Below are 26,374 nucleotides of genomic sequence, written 5' to 3'. Positions count from 1 at the left end.
TTATAAGAATAACATGTGATATAAATTTTATAATATAAAATGTATACTTTATAATGTAAAATTTAAGAAGTTGATCCACTGTCTAAATGCTAATTTTAATTCAAACACTCTCATTAGGTTGTATCAAATTATATAATAAAGCATGCAGTCCTTCCACCAACTCATCCTCATGCTATTGTCCTATTTTAAATCTTTCTTACCTACAACACATGACCATGTGTTCAAGGTCCCTTGAAGCTGTATATGCACTTGTCAGAATGTTCATATTGTCAGGAAACTCTATTTTCTTTTTCTGTTTGTTTGCTTGTTTTTAGGAAACTCTGTTTTCTTGATTTACATGGCATTGACCTTTGATAGGCTCACCCGGCAATGGCAGGATGGGATTCAAATCTATTCTCCTTTTTCTCCTAACATTCTGAAGGTAGATGAACATTAATGGCTAGTCCTCCTTTTTTTTTTTTTTAAAGTCCTAGGTGAAACAAATTGTATTGTATTCATCAAGAAAGATCTACCTCTGGACTCTGTGTACACTTCAAGTAATTCTATTATGGGTTCAGTCTTCCTTTTGAATAGTTTGCCTACAGGTGAAACAGCTAAATTATGGGGCTTTTTGTATACCTCTGTTAGATCAACTTGAAAATCTAATCATTTTTGAGACGTGATGTATGTTACCATTATTTCTACTTTACTTAAATTGTCCCCTTGATAAATTATATTGAAAGGGTAATAACAGTTAGAAACTCTACCAATGGCACCCAAGAGTCCTCTTCAGCCCACACCTGTCTGGTTCACTACTATGATCCTGCAGTGCCCAACATATGAGGAAGAACTAAATAAATATTCAATGAATGAATGAGAAACCAATAAAGTATTTGTCTTGTACAATGGATCAGTACTTTTGCTATCTCAAAGTCAGGAATGATTAGGAATTACAGCCCATAATTAGATTGATTTGGTTTTTAAAATCCTTTGTTTATTCAGTTGTAGCAGATTTCCCCAATTAATTTTTAAAATGGCAAGAATTGGTGGTACATAATATCAGAACTTGCAAAATGGTATTTAAGGTATTTTTTTAACCATCACAGAGTCACATACATAAATTTTCTTCAGACAGGGGCACTTCAGTGGCTCAGCCAGTTAAGCAGTTAAGCATCTACCTCCAGCTCAGGTCATGATCCCAGGGCCCTGGAATGGAGCCCTGGGATGGGCCCTGGGGGGAGCCTCTCCCCCTCTTTTTTTTTACACCCTTTACTGCTGCCCCTTCATGTCTCTGGGGAATCAGAGCCCAGACTCAACCCCCAAGGTGATGATCCCCCCCAGCCAGGCTTGGCCCCACAGGGCTGGTCCTGAATGGGGGGCTGAGAAACAGCCTTTCCCCCAGAGCCTGCTCTGACATGGGCCTACAGGGTCAGGGTTTTCTGCCTGGCTGGGCTGTAGTTGCTCCCCCAGGTGGGGACTCAGTCAGCTAGGTCCCTACACACCTCACCCCAGCCGTCCCCAGGGACTAAGGACTGCTCAGGGACAACCAGAGGTCAAGAAGTCCAGCTCCAACTCCTTCATTCTTCTCCCCGGCCCCTCTCCCTCTGCTCCTCCCCCCGACTCGTGTGCACACGCTCACTCCCTCTCTCTCTCTGCGCTCTCTCTCTCAAATAAATAAATAAATAATAAAATCTTTAAAAAATTTTTCTTCAAAGTTTGGAATTTAAGTCCAATAGAAAATATTGAAAAATTTTTAATAATAGTATTCTTAAACAAATTACATTCATTGCCACTGACTGAGGCATGACATTTTTCTAAGAAAACACTTTCTAAGACATATTTATTTTTACTGTTTTCTTTGGCATTTCTTATGAAATATCTTCTTGGCTACTGTGAATTCAAATAGTCCCTATATAAGGTCAAAATGATAGAATGAGAAGTTTAATATGGATTGCATACTGAACACCTCATTTATATGACTCTAGTTAATCTAGACATTGGGAGGCATACAATTAGACATTATTCATAAAAATTAAGGTTACAGATTATAATGATTCACTCTCAGTAACAGAACATGTGCTAACATGTTACCCAGTTAGATTTTGAGGTCCTTCAGGCCAAGAATAATGTTTTGTCATGTGAGGGCTCAGCACGCAGTAAGTGATTAAGAACAAATAAATGTAGAAACCATCAACCGGGTATAAAAGCAACCGATGGAATGGAAGAAAATATTTGTAAACCATATATCTAATAAGGGGTTAATATCCAGAATATATAAAGAACTCCTACAACTCAACAACTAAAAAACCCCAAACAATCCAATTTAAAAATGAGCAAAGGTCTTAAATAGACATTTCTCCAAAGACATACGAATGGCCAAAAAGCTTATGAAAAGCTGCTCAATATCACTAATCATTAGGGAAACGCAAATCAAAACCACAATGAGATGTCACTTCATACCCCTTAGGATGGCTGCTATAAACACACACACACACACACACACACACAAAGTAAAAGTGCTGGCAAGGATGTGGAGAAACTGGAACTCTTATACGCTGTGAGTGAGAATGTAAAATGCTGCCACTGCTATGAAAACCTCCAAAAAAATAAAAGTAGAATCACCATATGATCCAGCAATCCCACTTCTGGGTACATATCCCAAAAAATTGAAAATAGGATCTTGAAGACGTATTTTCACATTCATGTTCATTACAGCTTTATTCACAATTGTCAAGGAATGGAAGCAAGCTAAATGTCCATCAACAGATAAATGGATAAAGAAAATGTGGTATATACATACAGTGGAATATTATTCAGCCTTAAAAAGTTGGGAAATCCTCTCAGATGGTACAACGTGGATGAGCCTTGAGAACATTATGCTAAGTGAATTAATCCAGTCATAAAATGACAAATACTACATGATTCCATTCATATGAGGTATCCAGAAGAGTCAAACTCTTAGAAACAAAAAGCAGAATGGTGGTTGCCAGGGTCAGTGTGGAAGGGAAAAAGGGGAGTTGTTTAATGGATTCGGTTTCAGTTTTGCAAGATGATAAAATTCTAGACATCTGTTGCATGACAATGTGCATACAAATAACACTACTGTACTATATGCTTAAGATGGTAAATTTTATGTCATGTGGTTTGGTCATTAAAAACAAGAGTAAATGTGGGGCGCCTGGGTGACTCAGTCATTAAATGTCTGCCTTCAGCTCGGGTCATGATCCCAGGGTCCTGGGATCGAGCCCCGCATCGGGCTCTCTGCTCAGCGGGGAGCCTGCTTCTCCCTCTCCCACTCCCCCTGCTTGTGTTCCCTCTCTCACTGTCTCTCACTCTCTGTCAAAAAATAAATAAAATCTTAAAAAAAAAAAAAACAAGAATAAATGAATATATACTTGTATATGATCACGCCACAGTCAAGAAATACACCAAATATTTGTGAGGTATTTTTCCATGTGGCTATTGGAGTTTAACTTCCTAGGCATACTCTTTTTAGAAACATAATCAAGAATTAATGTGTTTGAAAAATGTACAGTGAATGCTCATTGGCCTGAACTCAAATGAATGAGAAAGCTAAACTAAAACCTGGTGGTGCTATTTTCACATTCTGCATTCTACTTTTATGAGGTATGGCAATTAAATAACAAATCAGCTCTTGCATTAGGTAACTTTAGAACTATATGGGCAGCCAACTCAATTTCCTCTATCATCTACATCTACAGCAGTGTACAGTAAAAATAGACTTCTATTATGATGGCCCTGGACTCTGAAGGATCTTTTTTTTTTTTAAAAAAGATTTTATTTATTTGACAGAGAGAGACACAGCGAGAGAGGGAACACAAGCAGGGGGAGTGGGAGAGGGAGAAGCAGGCTTCCCGCCGAGTAGGGAGCCCAATGCGGGACTCGATCCCAGGACCCTGGGATCATGACCTGAGCCGAAGGCAGGCGCTTAACGACTGAGCCACCCAGGTGCCCCTGGACTCTGAAGGATCTTGAGATGGTGAAAGCTCAAAGGAAAATTACACAAAGATGCATCCATTTTCTTACACATTAACTACTTGGAAATATAGTATCTCTATCCCAAGTAAACCAAATATCCCTTTAATATAAATGTTCATTTCTCCAAGCCCTCTGTATAAAAAATAAGTATACAGGATGATCTTTTATTTTCATAATTTTGTCCTTCAGTTAAAAATAAATGCATCCTTCAACACCCTTTGTTTACTACTGATCTTGGAAATGTCTGTTTTTAATCACACCACCCTGTTCAATTTGGAATACTGTGTATCATCAGTTCCCCATTACTAGTTGGTCTTCCCTTTCATTTTGACATCTGTTAGAAGAAGCAGCCTGAGGAAGAGTATCACTATCAATTTTTCAAAAGAGCCTTCTGACTTGATAAAAAAGGATCATCTAAATTATATGTCTTCATCAACTGTACCTAATACTTGGTTCAAGCATAATCCTCTTCCTTGGCAGCCATTCTGTTAGTTCACCATGTTCAGTCCACTTTATTTAATGACTCATAAATGCTATATACACATATTGTCTTATCTTATACAGTAACTTCCCACGTGGACATTGATTTATTTAGGCTTGCTACCAATGCTCTCATGTATCCTCCTTAATGTTTCTTGGTTTTCAACTCAAAAACTTTTCAGAAATTTTAAAATTAATAAAATGAATCAAAATGTAAGTTGGAAATCAGTTCCAAATCAAATGAATGGATGACCCAGCGTCACACTAGTGGATCCTTTCTAACGATTAAATATCCCCACTATAAGCCTCAAAAAGGCAGAAACCCCTTTATAACTTGAGGCAACCCAATGAATCTCTTGTTGGGAAGAAAAATGGGTCAAAACTAGAAATTCACAGTTATTTCTGTTAAGATCTGAAAATAATATTCAACTCGGAAAAGATAAATAAAACCGCAAAACACAAAACAAGCTATTACTTGTTTTTCACAAACATTTCATTAAGTAATCATTTTAGAGGAGCAAATCTTCGGATACTATACAGACCAGTATCTACTCCTCTATCTTTCTAAGAAATCTACCAGTATTCAGCAGTTTTTGTGAAAGGGTCATCAACCATTGCCCTTGAAGTGTTTTCTTTTTTTGTCATATCCTGCTTGCCTGTGACAGGGTGATAAATACTACTCCACGCTAAGAAATAAATGAGGAAGAGTTTGCTATATTTTTTTCCATGCTTGAACCAATACATTATTCTATATCTTTGGGAATTAAAGAAGTAATTATCTCAGCATTAGAATCATCTTGGATTTCTTGCATCCCACTGCCAAAACAAATTTGAATGCCACAGGGAGAATAATGTGACACATCCCCTTAACTGGTTTCAAAAATTACCTAGCACCTCCTCTTTCACCAAAATCTTGGATACCATTAGATTCTAATCTCACTACTTTACAGAAAGTGAGTAATCAGTGAGATGCCCCAACTGTCATGTACAAAATGCAGCACTCCAACTCTACAAGCCTATAAAGAAAGGGGAAAGGATGAGGAGCTATACTGAGGAAAGTAAAATGAGGCAGGATAATGTCAGGCAGATTTCATTAAGGTAACACTACATTTTCATTCTATGCTTCTTGAGAGCAAGTAACTTTAATTAATTATTAATCAGTACTTTTCTTTTTACCTATCCCTGGGTAGATATACATAGCATATGTGTTTGCATTTCTTCCTCTGGGTTGGCAGGTAGCTATTGTTATAGACTTTCACCAGTGGCAGGGAAATCACGGGCCTCACATGGCTCACAGTCTACACTCCCCATCTCACTGCACCATCCTCAGTCTGTCAGCACTGCCCCTTTGGCCCAATGGATGCTAAGAGCTAACTAACACTGGTGCAATGTCCCATTCTGTCACTGAAGAGACTACTGGCCAGCTCACAGCAATAGAATGCTGCCAACCATAAATCTGCATGCCAAAAATTGGATGGATATTTTTTTATATTGGCTCTAAACTTCCAGATTTGCAACCTCACTTTCTGCTAACAACTAAGTTGCTGCATGCCAGAAGCAGATGAAAAAAAAGCAATCGAAACTCAGAGGATAGTAAGTTGATAGAGGAATGCAGGTGAAGGATACAGAAGTAGTAAGGAAAAAGAAAGAGTAAAGAAGAAGAAAAAGAAGGGGGAAAATGATTTTAAGCTTTGAGAAAATAAGCAAAGATGCTTCTGATTTGGCCCCAGTGGGCCAGCCTGATAGCCATTACTGACTGATCTGCCTACTTGGAGGATTCAAATTAGAGGGGAGCCACACCTAAGTGCTGACACAAGATCTCTCAAATTTCACTTTCCTCCCGCATTGTTGCTGTAGAGTCCAGCCACTCAACAGCCGCTACCAATGCCCTCCTGTTCACATAATCACGGTGCAGAAGCCAAGCTCATCAACATGCTAATGCAATTATTCCATCCAGATTTTTATATTTCATCTGATTTTTTTAAGTCTCCATACCAAAGATGCTCCTTCTCAAAAGAAATATTTTCTTCTTGTCCCTTTAAGAATAAGGAAAGACCATTAACTCAATACAAAATATTATATTGGAAATTCTGAAGAATTTGGAAAGACAATTAAATGTTTTAGTTGAAGTGTAAAGGCTATAACCCTAGGTAGGTTCCCATTCACAGATGGGCCTGAGATGACATGTCATTGACCCAATCTTCAGTCTAAGTTCTTCCTCTATAAATTAGGAATAGTACAACTCAGGTCACACAGATCATTGAAGGCTTAGTAAAACACAAAGTTCTACTCATGATGTACTACAACTTCATTTGCTTATGATGCTCCCACAGACCCACCTCAGACAACAAAAATCCGCTGAAGAAATGAGTTCATGTAGAACTTTATATTCGCCCAAGTGTTTTCTTTAGTATTATCTCATGACAAGAGCGGTAAGGCAAGTATTATAAGACACATTTTACAAATGCACAAACCGAGTCCCAGGGAGATGTGCAGATCTGCCCCAAGCCATGTGGCTAGTTACTGGCGGAGAAATGATAACAACCAAGTCTCCTCAGTGATCTTTTTATTCCAAACTCTAAGATTCATTAAGTATCAAGAAATAACCTGCAGAGAATCAATAATAACTTGTAATCAAGCAAAGATAAATGAACGATTGCACCAGGCTTTTTTCCAGTTTGATGAGGGATATTAATATTTAACATACTCTGCTTAAAAATTTAAACATCCAATGCCAAGATATTTACAATTCAAAAACCCACAGGTGTTCATGAACAATAGGAAACCTCTCTAATATGTACTAAGCCAACATCTTCTTGATTCATTCTGGTCACTGTCTTTTATATGTAATCTTTTGGAAGGTGTTGTCCTAAGCTACAACTCGAAGGAAAGCAGAGGCTTGACTTTCTATTACCAACTCATGTCTCACTCAGCGTGAATTTCTTCTTGTTTGCTAATAAATAGAAACATACTGAAGTACCCACAAGTAAGCTAATAAACACGTTAAGTCTTCGCAAGGGACTCGAATGGTTTGGGATTTGTTATACCTGAATTAAACCATACTCCATCTTCCAAGCTATTTCTGTACATATTTTGTGCTCCCACTACAGCTTTAAGCCCCATAGAGCTCTGTTTGAATTCCCCATAGCTCTATGCGGAGTCTCGGCCACCCAAAACAGTGCCACACAGAAACCTGTATGAACAGAGGCACCTTAAGAGTTACCCACACAGATGCATCAAAAAAGCACACACGCACTCAAATAAAAACACACAAAACCAATTCTCTGATTTTTGTAAGTGTCAGCTCTTCAACCATTTCAAGTTACTTAAGTAGAAAAAGTCCCTTCCACAAAACAGTTGAGTCAGGGGCACCAGGGGACCCATGTTCACATCAACACGGGTTCTCAACCTAAAACGCCTCGTCCTCGATCCATTCACTGCGCAGATTCCAGCACTGGAGGCGCCGCCGATCTGCGCTCTGCGCTCGCCTCCCCTGGTTTAGCCCGCTTTGGAATAACCGGGCCCCTCCTGCTCACACCCTCCTCACAACATTTTTGCACTTCGCCTGGGTCTGATCCCCAGGCCTCCAGCCTCCCGTTCCCTGGTCCCAGCTTGCAGGAGTCTGAGCGGCAACTGGGGCGTCAGACAGAAGTGGGTCCCCCGCCTGCCCGCTCGGGCTGTCGCCACGACTCCATCCCCTGGCGTGGAGGTTGGGAGGCAGCGGGCCGGGGCAGGCGACAGTGCGAGGCCGCCGACTTCCTCGCCATCGCCGCAGCTCCGCGTCTTCCCGCCTCCGCCTGGGCCACCCTCGGGTCCCCCCTGTCCCCGGGGCGCAAAGCTGGGGTCCGAATGGGTAAGGGGAGTGAGGCAACACGCGAGTGCCGACACACAACAGCCGGGCAGCAAACCCCGCCTCTCCCCGAACTCCCGCCTCGGACCAGCCAGCAGCCCGGGCGCCCCCAGGGCTCCCCGCTCTGGGACAAAGCTGCCACGGCCTCCCCGCAGGCGCGGGGCGCGTCGTCGCCGGGTGTCCTCAGTCTCCCTCGGCCGCGCCTCCGTCCCAAGGGGCCTCCGGGCCGCCGGGGTCCGGGAAAGACCCGGGGCCCGGCTCCCGCAGCCCTCGCCCCGCGCCCCCGCCGCCGCTCACCTGTTCAGCACTTTGCGGATCCTCTGGCGTACGCCAGCCCGGGAGGACGCGGACAGGCTGCCGCCGCCACCGCTGCCCTCGGCCGGCAGGTTCTCGATGGTGGTCACCACATGGTTCGGCGGGGCCGGCGGTGGTGGCTGCAGCTGCTGCTGCGGCGGCTCGGGGGGGATCATCGCGGCGGAGGCGGCGGCGCGGCGGCGATCAGAACGCAGCCGGGCGCATCGTGCGCCGGCTCGGGGCCCGGGAACGCGCAGAGGACCCGGCCGGGCGGCCGCGGCCCGGGGAGGCGGTGCTGCCTGCGAAGCGGCGAGGCGGGGAGGTACCCGCGGCTACGGCCGCCGCCGCCGCCCAGCCCGCCACTCACTCCTCTGCCGTCCCGGTGCGCGCCCCCTCTCTCCGCCGCCGCCGTCTCCCGCCCCGGCTCTCCCCGAGCCGCGTCCCCAAGTCCTGGCACACCCCGCGAAGTGGCCGGGAAGGGGGTCGCGCACGGCCGCCGAGCTGCCCGTCGGCTCGGTAGACCCCCACGGAGAGAGGGGATGGGGCTCCGGGCTTTGCCTTCTCTCCCGGCGCCCAGGTCTTCTCGGGCGAGCGGCGCAGTTGTGCTGGCGCCGCCTCAGCCTGTCCCCCGCTCGCTCGGAAAGCTGCCGTCTGTGTCTCACGGAGTGAGAGACCGAGAGTGAACCCGGAGAGCCAGGCGGGGGCGCCGCGGCGGCGCAGGGGGGCCAGGGCGGGGACACGCGCGCTCCGTGTTCGCCAGAGGGCGCTCCCGAGGCGCCTCGTTGCCCCGACCCTCTCTCCCGGTCCACCGGAGGCCCTACCTGGCTCGGGGTTGCGATGGTTGTTTTGTTTTGTTCTGTTTTGCTTATTGTTTTCGTGAGGCTGGGGGTAGACCGTTCCTCTTTAGTTGGAGGGGACTCCCCGCTCCTGCCGCGACACCGCGGAACCTTAGCACCTCCTTCCCGGGACAGCGCCAGGACACGAAGACAAGGCTCTGGCCCCAAATTAAAAACCCAAACTCCAGTATCCTATTACCCCAACACTCACCATAATGGGCCTGGAGGAAATTGGAGGAGAAACAACTTCGCACAAAGAATTCATTCTGGAAACTGGAAAAAGCCACGTCAGACCAACTCAACGTCTCCGTTTTGTAGCGCTGTGAAGGGAACGCAGGCAGATTCGACTTCCAATTGTGCCTCTAAAACTTATTAGCAGAGATTCCCTAAGCAATTTATGTACCTACATTCTGAGACACATTCTCCTTTGTGCAACGGAGGCTACGCGTGTCTCCCTGTGGTGGTGTAAGAGTTAAATGAGGCAAACCACCCAGCAGGGGGCCCTGACGGCTCCTTCACCGGGGCTCTGACCAGAAGATCTCCGCTCCCAAAAGGGAAAGCCCCTGAGAATCTGGCACAGAAACCTTAGACCTAAACGAGACCGTATTTCTCCCAAAGGAAGACTGATTTCCTGTCCCAGGCATCTCTTACACCGATTGCTCCAGATTCCAGTTAATAACGGACTCTTAAGAGAGTTATATTTTTCACATTTTCCTTTATCTAGATTGCCTGGATAGGGATCCTATTATGAAAAATGACAGGCATTTGGAAAATTTTTCCATTTTAGTGCAGCGTGTGGAATTATTTGCCCTGAATATGGTTAAAAGGTAAGTATGGTTACAGAAAGGCATGCTAATACCACCCCTGAATCCAAATGCACAAATAAAAAATACTGCTGATTTGCCAAGGAGAATGGGGTTGGGGAAAAAAATAACATTCGAGGAAGGAATGGACTAACCAAAGGGAGAGGGGAGGACGAAAAGATGAGATTCATTGTTTGGTTAAGAAGTGGCCATCCCTTTAACAATATTGGGAGCCCCTTTTTTTAAATTATCAAACATTGGAGGAAACAGCTGTCCAAAAAAACTCTCCAATCTATATTTCAATTTATGTAAAACCCGGTTACTACCTGAAATATCCCTGAGGTCTTTTTTCTACAAAACTTAACCCAAATCAGAGCATTTTCCCTTTTATAATTAACACGCTGCCCTGTTCTTTCTCAAGAACCCTTCACTCTCAGATTTTTCCACCTCGGTTTTGTACCAGACACTCTGAAGAATTGTTGCAAACGGGATTAAAGCTTGTAACCTCGTGGGCAGTAAGAATCTAATAGTTCACAATGAGTTTGCCCTTGGGGGACCCACCAAATGTAGGAGATATTAATAAAATGCACTTCATCTCAACCTGGCAGCAAATCATGGTAGGAATCTCTCTATTAAAACAACATTTGTGGTCATTTCGCGTGTCTGCCTTGAATGACTGACTGGTTGCTTCAGTGCCCTCTTCCTTCACATTTGGCTTGCTTCCTTTTGCAAGTTTCTGGCACATCACTGCTCAGTGCTGTGTCTGCACTTCAGTATCTGCTCATTTATCCAGATGGACTGTTGAACCCAAATTATCTAACTCTCCGCTCGGTCAGGAAGGAAGAAAGCCAGGATGGGAGAGGAACAAGATGAGAGATGTAAAATTTCAATCCTGCTGTTAAGAAAATACCTAATGCGGTTGCAAGCCTTACGTTTTCATTCTTCTTTCTTGTAAAGGGGTTACAGCCTCAGGTCTGTTCTTACTCTCCAATTCTGTGCTTCATGCTCGTCTCCTAAAAAGTAGCGAAATAGCATTTGAGAGGTAAGGAAACACGTATTAAAATTATACGTGTCAGAGTGGTGGTCTGACATGGAATTAAACAAGAGATATGGGGAAGGCCTATTTCCCTTTTCCCTGCTGCCTCCTTGGCCTCGAAACCCATCTTCCATGAGCTCAGAACAAAAGGTAAGGGGATGAAGACAATAGGCTGTGGATCTGTACATAGTTTTTGAGCTGAGGTATGTGGATTCCAGGATCACACTCACTGTTCAGTTCACTCCTCTTTGACCAGGTGTGCTTATTGCAAAATTTCCATTCCACTCTTACTATTACATCATCTGATTTTCCCTTAACCCAGTGTAGCTCTGTTGGATTCCTTTAAGAAGCAGAGGTTGACTATCAGCTATAACCTCTTTAATGGTGCTCATTTTGAAGACAGTTCCACTCAGGGAAGAGTAGGGTTTGGCCTGTGTTTCAGTCCTCAGAGTCACCAGGCATTTTAACTCATCTGTTTTGCATAGACTACACCTACGTGTTGTATTGGATAAAAGCTTCACAGTCATGCTCCAGAAGTGACTGATGATTCTCTCCAAATTGCTGAGCAGTCGCCCGGAATTGCTTGTGTTACTCCAAATGCCCAGTGGCCCATCTGCTCTTCCCATGCCATTCTCTTACTCTTTTTCTTTCTCTCCTAAGTCTTGTTGAGTCTACTCAAAACACACTACCAAACACATGGCATCTAGAATGATAGAGCTTCCGAGTTTTGATTCAGATGATTGAATTCACACAGGAGAGAAGAAAAGCAAACCTGGTGGGAAACTTATGGAGATAGGAAAGGAGCAGAATGGGTAGGTCTTTACATTTGTATCCAAGCAATGGATAAAATAATTAGGAAGTCAAATTGGCAGAACCTCATCATTAAAGACAGTCTGTAGTTGGTATTGGTGGATATGAAAAATACACACAGAGCAAGGAAACAGACAGTAGGCAACAGGTTTCGAAGACTGTTCACACATTTTACACCCTTCTTCTGTTTGTTTATGTAATTTTTTTTTCTTTTGTGTTTTGGAAACATTATTTCTTTGGGGGAAACTCTGAATACTGTTCGTAGGTTTAAAATTGACCTTTCCTGATAAGAGACCTGGAGCACCAGAGATTAGTGTGATTAGTTGTGAATAAGGACTAATTTTCCAGGGTCAGACTACATTATGATAGGTTAAAAATGTCTAAGTATTATTTGCCAAGTGCTTCATTTCCAAAAGCATAGGATGGCATATCTCTGTCATGGTGACATGGTAAGTCCCCGACAACAGAAAGCTTGCCTTATTTAATAAGGGTACTGATTCATTAGTACCAGTTTCCTCATGATTATTTTAATATCTTAAGATATTAGCCAAAAAATATGTGAATGATTTCTGTCTTAGTCAGTTTAGGCTGCTATAACAAAATGCCATAGACTTAACAAACATTTATTTCTCAGTTCTGGGAAGTCCAAGATCAAGGCACCAGCAGATTCGGTGTCTGGTGAGAGCCTTCTCCCTGGTTTGCAAATGGCCACCTTCTTGCTGTATCCTCACACGGTGGAGAAAGATCATCTCTCTCATGTCTCTTATAAGGGTACTAATACCATTTATGATGGCTTTACCCTCATTATCTAATTATCTCCCAAAGACCCACCTCCAAATACTATCATATTGGGCATTAGGGTTTCAACATGTAAATTGGTGGAGGCGGGGGTGGATACATTCATTTCATAGGAATGCCCCAGAAACACTCACTATTTTTTTTTGGCAGTATACATGATAATTTGTTATTTTGATTTGTTGGAGTATTACTACACAAATTTATATACGGTTTTAAGAAAATATTATGGAGAAGTTTGCAACTTTTAATTCCACATAAAGAAGAGACAGAGCAATGACATCCCAACAATAATTTCTTTAGAAGTCTGGTGTAAAAAACCACAGAGAACATTCTTAACTGATAATATATGAATTAGATTCTAAATGCATTCTCTATCATTTAAGACATGGAGAAAAAAGGAACAGAGAAAATTCTTAAGTTTACCATTTGCAAGAGGAGTTTATGTAATTTCAACAATCTCTTATCTAGGCATTTAACAGCATTATAAATTCAAAATTTGTGTGGGAATTAAGAGAAGAAATAGTATTCCTTAGAGGGAATACAAAGTTTACTCAAACATTTAAAATAATTTAAAACAATCAGTGACACAACACTCACTATTTTAAGTACAGATATCAATTTTCTCTGAATAGGGCAGCAAAATCCTCATATAAACCTCATTTATCATTTTTAACTAATGATATCAATAACCTCACTATTTTAAATACAGATATCAATTTTCTCTGAATAGGGCAGCAAAATCCTCATATAAACCTCATTTATCATTTTTAACTAATGATATCAATAACCTCTCCTTCTAAACATTTTAATTCACAAAAATACTAATGCAAAAGTTTTAGTAAAATTGTAGTGAATTTATATACTGACTTGTCAGTGGAATTTATACACTGACTTGTGTGGCATTTATATACTGACTTGCCAGCGACTAGCTGGGGGAAAAAACTATGTTATTGTAGAATTCTACTATGTTACGGTTGAAATTGGAGCCAAAGAAATCTCAATTCCAAATCCTGCTCTATTGATTCAGCTTGGTTAGTTTTAATCAGTTCTTAAAACTTTCTGAGCATCAGTTTTCTAATCAATAAAAATGAGGATAATAATATATACTCTATAGGACACACACAGACTAGCAATAATGTATATAAAGAATCTGGCATAATAGGTATTTAAAAAAATAATTGATCTGAATTTGGATATGATGGAGTGGATGGCATTAGAATTAACTGTCCCCATGAATAATTCTAAAAGCTGTATTAAATATTAGATAGTAGCCAATGTAAGGCCATGATCCTTTAGAGAAAAGAAACATATAAGAAATGAAACACATTAGCCCATTAGATGAGCCGCATATTCATCTCAGCTTCACCCTGAGGGTATTTCCAAACCACAGTTCAGAGAAATAGTACCCAATCAGAGAGTGGTAGTCTCACTGGATAGAGAGAGATCCCAGAGTTTAGAGTTGCAAAGACCACTGGGATTTGCTGGGGAGGATTCTAGAAAGGAGGAACCTAGGTGAAGGAGGCTAAAAATTCTGTGTGAAAATTGCACATAGAGCCAACTCTTGAGAATTGCTCGGGAGGCCTGGGAAAGAAAGCTGGAGAGCTGGACAGAGATTTCAAAGAGAGCATAGTTTTGTTGGGAGGGCAGAGGTTTGTACTTAAGCCCAGTGATTATAGAGAGTATTTGGTGAACTCCCAGGCTTTGGGTGAAGACTCACAAAAAGGCCACATCTAAGTATAAGGACCATGTCATAGCAGTAAGAGAGCCCTAAGAGAGCCAAAACCAAACCTCAACATGACAGAGGTGATGATTGCCTTCCAGATTAAAATTTAATGTTCTGTTGAGAAAGATACCATCATCCAAAATCTCTATTGCCTATACTCACAACATCCAGCAAGTAGCCAAGAATTACTACAGATACAAAGAAGCAGGGAAAAAGTTACTAATAATCTATAGCGGGGGTTAAAAATGTTCTCTGTAAAAGAGTAAGTAATAAATATTGTAGGCTTTGTAGGCTATACGGTCTCTGTTGCAACTACTTTGCTGTTGCAGTGTGAATGCAGACATTGACAATAGGTAAATGAATATGGCTGTGTTTCAATAAAACTTTATTTACTCGCCATTTGCAACGACGTGCATAGAACTAGAGGGTATTATGCTAAGTGAAATAAATCAGTCAGAGAAAGACAATCATCACATGACCTCACTCATATGTGGAGTTTAAGAAACAAAACAGAGGATCATAGGAGAAGAGAGAAAAAAATAAAACAAGATGAAATCAGAGAGGGAGACACACCATAAGAGACTCATAATCGTAGGAAACAATACTGGCTTAAGGACAGACACAGAAATCAGTAGAACAGAACTGAGAGTCCAGAAGTCCTTGTATTTATGGTCAATTGAGTGATTTGCCCAGAAAACTCATTGAGGAAAGTCTTTTGTATAAATGATGCTGGGACAATTGGATATCCATATGCAAAGGATGAACTTCGACTTTTGCCTCACACCATACACAAAAATTAACTCAAAGTGGATGACATATTTATTTTTTTTTTAAGATTTTATTTATTTATTTGAGAGACAGAAAGCACAAGCTGCGGGAGGGGCAGAAGGAGAGAATCCTCAAGCAGACTCCCCACTGAGCACAGAACTGGATGCAGAGCTCCATCTCATGACACTGAGATCATGATATAAGCCGAAATCAAGAGTTGGGCACCCATCCTACTGTGCCAACGAGGTGCCCTGGAAGACATATTTAAATGTACGATCTATGGGTGCCTGGGTGGCTCAGTCAGTTAGGTGTCTACCTTCACCTCAGGTCATGATCCCAGAGTCCTGAGATTGAGCCCTGTGTCAGGCTTCCTGCTCGGTGGGGAGCCTGCTTCTCCCTCTGCCTCTGCCCCTCCCCCCACCCCCACTCATGCTTGAGGTCTGTCTCTCCCTCCCTCTGCCACTACCTCTGCTTGTGCTGTCTCACTCAAATAAATAAATAAAATGTTAAAAAATTAATTAATTACTTAATTAAATAAATCTATGATCGAAAACAGTAGAACTTTTATGTGAACACATCGGATAAATTCTTTGAGACCTTGAATTAAGCAGTTTTTTGGAATGACACTAAAAGCACGGTCCATAAACAAACAAACAAACAAAATTGAAGTAAACTTCATCAAAATTCAAAACTTTTGTGCTTCAAAACACATCATTAAGAAAAACTCTTGATTTTGGCTCAGGTCATGATCTCAGGGTTGTAAGATTGAGCCCTATGACTGGCTCTACGCTTGACACAGAGTCTGCTTGATATTTTTGTCCCCTCCCTCTTCCTCCGCCTCTGCTCCTCCCCCCATTCGCACTCCCTCTCTCTGCAAAATAAATAAATAAAATTTTTAAAAAAATAATAATAAATAAAATCTTGGAAATACAAGCAACATCAGGAGGAAAACATTTGTAAAACACACATCCAATGAAGGATATACAGATATACAGGTCCAGGATATATAAAGAATCCTTATAAGTCAATAAGAACCAAGCTAACCATTCAAAAATAGGCAAAAGATTTGAATAGACATTTCACCAAAGAAGTTGTATGAATGGCTAATAAGCATGTAAGAAGATGCTTAACATCATTAGTCAGGGAAATGTAAGTTAAAACCACAATGAGATATCATTTCACACTCACTAGGATGGCTATAATAAAAAAGACAGTTACTAATATTGGCAAGATGTGGAGAACAGAAACACTGATACATTGCTGCTGGGAATACAAAATAGTGAACCACTTTGGAAAATAGTTGGAAAAGAAACTTCAGCAGAGGTAGGCCAGAGGAGGGAAGAGATCCTATATTTCCTGCTGGGTCTTGTTAACAAAGGGTCAGCATTTCCAAATCTTAGACTTGAACAAAGCACCCGAAAAGAAGGGCAAGAGAATAATTTAAAAGTTGGGGGAAAAAACAGTAAATAGTAAATAAATAATACATAATAAAATAAAACTGATTTATGATGATTATTGCACAATTAGATGAGTTTACTAAAAAATTGTTTGTAGGCATGATATGGGTGAATTTTATGATGTGCAAAATATGCCTTAATAATGTTGACAAACATCACCTATATCCCCACAAAGTAAGAGAAGCTTTTGAAAACTTGAAATAAGAACAGAATGACATACATACAAAAAATAAAATTCAGAAAACAAAATAAATTTTCAGAAATTAAAATGTTTGAAGGAGGAATGAAGAGCCCAGTAGATGGTTTGCAAGATAAATCTAACGAATTCACCAAGAAATTTTTTTTAAAAAGTGGAAAAAAGAGAAAAATGGCAAGAAAATCAGAAAGTCAGTTAAGGGGGTCAGCATTTGAAAAATAGGCGTTCCTCATAAGAACAGAGAAATGGGAGGAAATTTCAATGAAATAATGCAATGGTTTCTCAGAACTACAAACATGAGTTAATAGTCTGAAAAGGCCAAACACAATAAACTACACCAAGTACATGATCATGAAAGTCCAATAATTTGGAGACAAAGAATTAAAGCTTCCAGAGAAGAAAAAAAAAATCCAGAATGGGGCACCTGAGTGGCTCAGTTGGTTAAGTGACTGCCTTCAGCTCAGGTCATGATCCTGGAATCCCTGGATAGAGTCTCGCATCGGGCTCCCTGCTCAGCAGGAAGTCTGCTTCTCCCTCTGACGCTCCCCCATCTCATGCTCTCTCTGTCTCTATCTCATTCTCTCTCTCAAATAAATAAATAAAATCTTAAAAAAAAAAAAATCCAGAATGGTTTGGGTCTTCTTAATAGCAACAGTGGAAATTAGAAGACAGTGGAACCATCTTCAGAATTCCAAGGGAAAATTATCTTCATTCTTGGATTTTATATCCAGCGAAATTATCAATCTTCTATGACTATAGGTAAAGATACGTTCAGACATAGAAGGTCTCGCAATATTTACCTCCCATGCACCTTTTATCGGGGAGCTACTTGTTGATGTATTCCACCAAAACTAGAGCCTAAATGAAGAAGGAGAAACAAGAACAAAGGGATCCAACACAGGAGAGAAGCAAAGGGAATACTTGTGATGATGATGGGAGATCTCAAAACTACAGGTGTGCACAAGTCATTGAGGACAAATATTCCACATTGGAAAATGCCAAAAGACCCTGGGAGAGTGCTTCAAGATGAAATTCATAAAAACAAACAAACAAAACTTAATGCATCTTAACCTCTTGAGAGTAAATTTAGACTAGTAGAAAACTTGTAATTGAATTTAACAAGTAAAAATAACTTTTAGGAAAATGGCAATTATTAACTTCAGCAATAACCAATAGTTGTTCAGGCAGGAGATAAAAAGTAATCATAATTCACTAACTGTCTAAGCTCTGAACAGTGTTTGCTGAGCCATAATAATGCAGATACTGAATTTTGATCTAAATAAATTTATAACTACATTTGATTGATGAGAAATGAAATGATATATCTGTACGTCTGGGACAGGAAAAAAAGAAAACTAAACCCACAGTGTCCATAGTGAGAAATCAATAAAAGAATCAACTAAGAGAGTGGAAAGTGATTGCCTATGGTGAAGGACAAAATGGTAGAAAGGGAGGAGGAACACTGTTTTACTTAACAAACCTTATGGACTTGACTCTTTAAACCATGTGCAGGTATAAATTTGACAAAAAAAATAAATATTTCTTATATCAGTGAGATCATATGATACTTTTCAAAAATAAAGGAAAATATAGAAGTGTAGCCATGACACATATTTTCTCAATTGAGTTCTTAGTGTTGTCAAGACAACTTCCTGAGAAGATTGCAGCTAAGGGGGAAGACTAGGGGCCACTATCAAGAGTTGCAACAGTTTCTTATTTAAGCTAACAAATAATTCTCACAGTAAATCTACAAGAAGATTCATTAATTTGCTAACTGTGCTTCCATTCTCTAGAGATATCTATCATTTCCTCATTGATAAACATTCAATTTCCCAACAGATTAATTCAGCCACAATTCAACAAACACTTTCTGGTCTTTTAAGATGACATAAAGCAGTAGAATATTAATAAACAGTGAGACATCATTTTCTAGTTAACATACTTTGGCATCAAAGTAGGGAAGGAAGGAAGATAGTAAATATGTTTTTTTTTTTTTCACTTTTCAAATCAAAAGTGATAAACATGGTTGAGTTTATTCATTCAACTGGATGTAGTAGATTTTCCCTTTCCCTGTAGGGTTGTACAGGTCAGCGAGTTGTTTAAAGTCAATGGGAATGGGAATAAGTTAGCTCACATTGGCTATCTTTCAACATTGAATTATTGAATATTGAAAAGGCAAATAGTCTACCTCCACCCAGTAACAACTTGTCTTATATTTCTAAACTATATTTTTAAAGCATTTCTGCTTATTCTTCCTGAAAAATATATGAAAATATGGTTGTGATATTTTTGTTTACCTGGAAACCCAAGTGAGCTCCTAATTTTGTACCTACTGCTAGTTTCTTATTTTGTGATTCAGACTTAACATGCCATATTCTCTGCTTGTTCATAAGTTTCATAAAGGCCAAAAACCTTACAGAAGGCCAATTTTTTCCATGGTGAATTCAGTTAGAGCTGAACTTTGCAAGGTCATAAGACCCTGTGAGCATTAGCTACTTGTAGCTAATGCTTTCAGTCCTAAAATAATGTCTCTGTCACCCAGCACTGAGGCTTATACAATTCAGAAACAATAAATAGCATCAAAGTTCTATTTAGAACCAGTATAAAGGCCACAGATTTCTGATAGGATCTCAAAATATGAATATTATCGAGCCTTAGAAGCCAGCAAGCACACTTGCATCAGTACTAAGTCTTGAGAACAACTAATCCCACTGCATTTGTTAGGACATATCCAATTGCTGGTAGCTGAAAACCCTGACTCAGATTGGCTCACACAGTAAGAAATGTACTGCTTTGTATAAAGAAAAGTCTAAGGTTTGGGCAGGAGCCAGAATTAGTTAACAGAGTCTTGAAGGTATGATCATAGACCTAGCTTCTTTCCATCTTTCTCCGCCAGCCTCAGTGAGTTGGTTCTGCCCTCGGTTGGCTCCCCTCAGGGCTGCCAGAATATTGCATTTCTGGGTGTCATACCCAAATACACCAACATCCAGAAGAAGAAAGGAGCCACGTCTTCCTTTCCAGAAACCCATGAGCAGACTTCTCTCTTACTCATTGACCATGATTGGGTTAAATACCAGTCCTGGACTATTGAGGCAAGGGGAGGGACATTACCATGATTGGCTAAAACTAAACATCTGAGATTAAAGGTTGTTAAGGAGTCAACCACAAAGACAACCGACTTTACCTCCTAGATTCTTTCTCCTGTTACTCTACTCTTTGACCTCCCAACCAAATTTTCCAGTGTGTTGTCTGAGAAAAAAACCCAATTGTATCATGTTGGAAACTTTACTTATATTATCACTTTTCTCTTCTCTCTCCTATACATAAAACTTCTTCCTTGTCCTATAGATATTCAAGCATACTCAAGTCTCTCCTACCTTAAAAAAAGATGCCTTCTCTAGCTCCTAAGTCATCCCCCCCATTTCTCATCATCCCCTCAAAGGCAAAATGTCGAACTTGCTAATTCATTATTCCAGTTTTCTCACTTATCCATCACTCCTCAGTAAATCTGGCTTTTGTGCAGTGACTTCACACAAAACTCATTGAGACTATCAGTGATCTCCATATTGCAATGGGGCTTTTGTTCCTCATCTTAGGCTTTGACAATATTAACTAATCCTTTCTTTGTAAAACATATTTTAGCAGTGAATCTCATCATGTCCCACATGCTCCTGGTTTTCTTCTAACCTTGTGATTCCTTCTTGGTCTTCTCTCTAAGCTCCTTCTCCTATATTCCTATACCCAGCCATCAAGTATCAGTCTCTAGACCCCTTCCTTGTCACTTTATACATCTGAGATAAGCTCACCATATCCATGATTTTACTCACATCTATATGTCAATGGCTGCCTAAGAGAGAGACCCTGCCTTATCCCTTAGCTAAGCAGCCAGAAACTGCAAAGACCCCAGTGACCCCATAGTTTTTAACCGAATACTGCAACCTCATCAATGAAACTAATCCCATCACATCTCACATTCTGATTATTTGTTACCTTCAGAAGCCCAAGCTTCCAAAGTCATCGGCCATCACCCAGATACAATGATAGCTATATATTCTTTAATCTGAGATCATCTTCCACCTTTCCCACACTCTTAACTTTTTCTCTATGTATTCTAGAACTCGTGATATGTAAGACATGTTCAAACCTTTCTCTTCTGAAAAAAGAAAAAGAAATAAAAAAATAATGCTACCACTGAGTTTATGTCAGAGGAATGCCTTCTAATTAAAGTCATTTTCTCTTCTTCCCAGTGAAGCTTCTGACAATGTTGTCTACACTTGCTGTCTCCTCCTAACCTCTACCCACTCATCAATTTTATGCAGCCAGGTTTCTGCCCACACTGCTCGCACTCACCACTCCACAGAAATTGCTTTTTCCAAAGCTACTGAGGACCTCCTAGTTGCTAAATCCTACAGACACTTCTCGGTCTTTATTTTGTTGACTCATATTTATCATGTATAAAACATATAACACAGATGACTGTCTTGAAATCTTCTTTGGTTTCAGTACCCTTGGGATTTTTACTCTGACTGTTCCTTCTCTATTTCTTTTGCACCAACCCTTTTCTCCATGTGTCCCTTAGTTGTGATCCTCAGGGCTCTGTCCTAAATTCTTCTCTTTTGCTATACAACCTCTCTGCAGGCAATCTCACCTATTTCTATGGCTTAAGTTATTATCTATAAGCTAATGACTTTAAAATTTATATGCAGGACAAAGTCTTTTTCCAGAGCTTCTGACTAGTATAGATTACTGCCTCATGAACATCTCCACTTATGTATCCCACAAACATCTCAAACCCCAAACGTTCAAACTAAAATCAATATTTTTCTCCTGAAATGACTTCTCCACTAATCCAGTGAATAGCTGCAATATTATGATTTATAAACGTGAAAATAAGTAAAGGAAACCTCATTGAAAATAAGAGTCTGGAAGTCCTTGAGAGGTTAGCTCTCATGCACATACGACTCATTGTAGCCTGCATAACCGGCAGGGAGGAGGAAGATATTTTTATCTTGACACAGGAGGACACTTTTCACACAGAAATTTATCTCCTGCTCCTTAAAAAAAAGAAGGAAGCTCCCTCCCTGTCCCAGCAACAACACACTAATCACTGCCTGCAGCTGGTAAGAAACTGCCACAAGCCCAGACGTTTCTTTAATGATCTTTTGTTCAAAACAACCCTTCCCCGTTTCCTCCTAAAACTGACCTTCTCTTCAGACTTGCCTATGGTTTTGCCATTGCTTGCATGTCCCCAGTTACAATTCTCTGCTATTCCCAAATAAACCCATTTTTTTCCTAGTAAAATATTCTATTTTTAATGTTGATGTAAGAAATATATTTCTCATATATTCGATCTTTGTCCATGGTTCCTGGTTCCCAGCCCCTAAACCCCTTGGAATTTCCTAAGTGATGAGAGCAATAAAGATGCCTTTTTTATATTGATGAGATGACTTTTGAATCATACCTGAAGTTGGAGGCTGGTTCCCAGGAGACACAACCCTGTGATTAGAGGGTGAGAATTTTCAGTCCCACCCCGCTGACCTGTGGGAAGAAGACAGGGGCTGGAGACTGAGTTCACTGACTAATGATCACTAAGATCAGTCATGCCCACGTAATGAAGCCCTCATTAAAACCCAAAAGGACTAGGTTTGAAGAGCTTCTGGATGAGTGAACAAGGGGAGGTACTAGGGAGTGGCGTACCTAGAGGGCATGGAAGTTCTGTGCTCTTTCCCCAGACCTTGTCCTACGTAGCTCTTCCATCTGGCAGTTCCTAAGTTAGATCCTTTCATAACAAACCAGTAATCTGGTAAGTAAAATATTTCTCTGAGTTCTGTAAGCTGCTCTAGCAAATAAAGTGAACACAAGGAGGGGGCTATGGGAATCTCTGATTTATAGCCAGTCAGAAGTACAGTTAACAATCTGGACTTGTGACTGGCATTTAAAGTCTAAAGAGAGGGTTGTGGTAACCTCCAGTCTGCAGTCTGTCAGTCAGAAGCACAGTAACAGCCTGGGATTTATGACTGGCTGCTGAAGTTGTGTGTGCGTGTTAGCAGGGCGGGGAGAGTTCTTGTAGGACTGAACCCTTAACCTGTGGAATCTGATGCTATCTCTAAGTAGATAGTGTCAGAATTTCATTGAATTCTTGGACATCCTACTGTTGTCTGAAATTGCTCGATGTTATATGGGGAAACCCTCCTCTGCACATATGTTAGAATTGGGCCCAGGAATCATTTTAATGGCACCAATTCTCTCCCACCTTCAACATCTCGTTCAAGCACCTGAATGTCTCCTGAATCCATGCACTTCATCCCCCACTGCCTCCTCCCTACTACAGGCTGTTCTCTTCAATGGATGAGGCCCCTGAACTGAAACCAACACACATTCTCTTTCACTTCCGGGATTCTTGCATAGTACTCTCTTCATGGAAACTTTCCTATACCCCTCTCTCCCTAGATGTTACTTATCTTTTAAAACAAACCTTGGGAAATTTCTATATTTCTTCCCATTTATTGTAGCATTGTGAACTTCCCCTCAATAGCTTCAGCCCATTAGACCATCATTTCAATCATTCTCTTAAATTATTCCTTAATCTCCTTTGTTCTTCAATGACCGTATCTGACAAAATTCCTGGCCTAAGCAGCTCAACACTTCTCTGGTCCTTCCCTGAGGTTGCCATAAGCCTGGAAAAGATGCACAGAACTTTGCCTCTCCTTAAATCCCCTCTCTTGCCACCTCTCCCTTTCTCCTTCCACAGTGAGAAAATGAACATTACCCAGTGAAAATTTCCTCAACTTCCTTTTTGCCCTACAAATACCTTCCTCTAAAGACATTTCTTTCTCCTTTTCTGCCTAGTACGTGTGTCCCCCTCATTCCCCTCTAAGGCTGATTTCTCTCCTCATGCGTGGTTTCCATCCCAATTGGGTTATCTTCCTGCATAGAAACACATTCGAAGAACTTTCATCTTTAAAAGCAAAGCGAAACAAAACTAAGATCTCTCTCAACCTCATGTAGCCTTCTAAACACTTGATAAGGAAGGGCTTTCATTTCTTGTCTAGAAGTCCATTTTGCTCTGTAGTCACTCTTTAATTTGCTAAAATGTGGTTTCTGCCCCATGCTGCCACTGAAACAGCTTTTACTAAGGTCAACAAAAACTTCCATATCTCCTGCATTTTCCAGAGCCCATGGACTTCGCTCTGTTCTTATTTAACCTGAACCCTCTGCAGCATTTGACACTGTTGACCTTCTCTTCTTTCTGCTTCTAGAAGAATACTTCTTTTTGTCTTCCTCTGGTTCTCCATTTCTTCTATAGGCTTCTTCCTCCACCAGTTGCCTGTCCTTTTTTTCTTTTTCTTTCTTTCTTTCTTTTTATTTTACTTCACTTTTTTTTTTTTTTGATATTTTAACTGGTGAAGTTTGAGAAACATAACCATTTCTCTAAATAGTTTCTATAAACACAAAACCTATTCAATCTTTCTTTTTTCTTGTGGTAAAATACACACAGCATAAAATCAACCAAGTCAAGTGTATACTTCTGTGGCATGAAGCATACTCACAATGTTGTGCAACCATCACCACTATTCATCTCTAGAACTTTTTCATCTTCTTAAACTGAAACTCTTTTCCAATTAAACAGAAATTTCCCCATTTCTTCCACCCCTCCCTGAGTCCCTGGCAACCACCATTCTACTTTCTGTCTTTATGAATATGACTACTCTAGGTACTTCTTATAAGTGGAATAATACGATATTTGTCCTTTTGTAACTGGCTTATTTCCCAACTGCTTTTTTTTTTTTTTAACATGTTCAGACTCAAAGCAGGAACATGTCAGAATTTTGCCTAAATTTGTTATTTCATCTAGTTTTCTGGAGTTATAGACTCATAATTTTACTTCATTTATTATTATTTTATCTTGTTTTTTATTGAGATATAAGACATAGAACATTATATTAATTTCAAATGCACAACATAATGATGCAATATTTGTATGTATTACAAAATGGTCACCACAGTAAGTCTAATTAACACCCATCACCACATATAACGTCCATTACCAGTGGCCTCTTAACTGTTGGTTTTGCCCAGAGCCTTGACCTTGGCTCTTGGCCTTTCTTATTCAGTGCGTGATCCCTGGATAATCTCATCTGCATATTTGGCCCCAGCTATCACTTGGTACTACCAATGGCTCTCTGACCTCTCTTTCTTCCTCAGAACTTTCAGATAATCCTGAATCCCAACACTGGATGTCACAGAGATACATCAGAAACACTGTACTTCAAGCCCCACCCACACACGTCTTCCTCCAGCTATGACACCTGGCTCCCTGAATAACATTTTATCTGACCCAGGTGTTCAAGCAAAGCCTGGGAGATGTCTACACTGCACCTGCCACTCACCCTACAGTCATGAAGTCTTGCAGTGCTATCTCCTAAAATCCCCTCCTGCCCTTCCCCATTGCATAATATCACTAAACCTTGCCCAGGCTCTTTTACATCTCAGGATGGTCCCTACAGTGGCCTTTGAACTGGGTTTTCTATCACAGTCTGGCCCTACTTCAGTACACCCTTCACCAAGCTGCCAGAGTGCCCTATCCAAAACACAAACCTAACTTGCCACTTCCCTGCTATGAACCCATCAATGGCTCCACCAACAATCAGGACAAAATTCAAATCCATTAGCTCAGTGGAAGGCCCGTTCATATTCTGACCATTTGTCAACCCCTTTTAGCCCCATTTCCTTCCTTTCCCCAGTGAGAGCACCCTTTGCATAGCCACAAAGAATGCTTAGTTTCCCTACTATGAGGGTCTGTTTCATACCTAGGGGCCTTCCCACATACCACTGGCTCTGAATGTTCTTCCTTTCTTTCCTGGTCCAGCTGACACTTACTTACTGTTCAAAAATGACCTCAGAAGTCACCTCCTCCAGGAAGCCTTCCCAAACCTATAACCCAGTGAGATGCCCTCATATAATCACAGCACTGTGCACCAAACACAGCATCATTTTCCTATGTGGTTCTCTGGAGACTATAAGCTTCATGTCTTGTTCAGCTTCTATCCCACCACTTGGTAGAGTCCAGCATATAATACTGTTTGTCAAATGATTAACCTGACAATGAAGAAATGGACTTAGGAATCTGTCCCACACATTGTCAAAATCAGATACTGTTAAAAAATGTATAGATGGAACAAGGGCTTAGCTACCGGGCTTCATTTAAAGTTGGAGGGGGAAGCTAATATGAAAGGAAATATCTTCTGAACAAATATATTGCCTATCTAAGCTAGAAAACACTTTAAGAAAAGGTCAAGAGCTTTCTAAAAAGTAATGTAGTAAACTTTTAATTCAAACAGAAAT

The 26,374-nt window shown here is 40.8% G+C and overlaps 1 protein-coding gene across 2 annotated transcripts in view; it reads right to left on the bottom strand.

Annotated features, from left to right (window-relative positions):
* Positions 1 to 8,998, bottom strand: part of SLC35F1 (solute carrier family 35 member F1) — a 385,178-nt gene extending 376,180 nt beyond the window's left edge. For both annotated transcript variants that reach the window (XM_034990390.1, XM_034990391.1), the window contains exon 1: positions 8,606 to 8,998. In XM_034990390.1, coding sequence (XP_034846281.1) covers positions 8,606 to 8,778 — 173 coding nt within the window. In that variant the 5' untranslated portion in view covers positions 8,779 to 8,998. The remainder of the gene's footprint in view (positions 1 to 8,605) is intronic.
* Between the last annotated feature and the right edge of the window lie 17,376 nt (positions 8,999 to 26,374).

The sequence above is a fragment of the Mirounga leonina genome, unplaced genomic scaffold (assembly GCF_011800145.1).
Source record: "Mirounga leonina isolate KUSES-001 unplaced genomic scaffold, KU_Mleo_1.0 Mir_53, whole genome shotgun sequence".
In the NCBI taxonomy this organism is placed as follows: domain Eukaryota; kingdom Metazoa; phylum Chordata; class Mammalia; order Carnivora; family Phocidae; genus Mirounga; species Mirounga leonina.
Note: the sequence above shows the minus strand (reverse complement) of the source record. Positions and strands in the feature narration are given on the sequence as shown.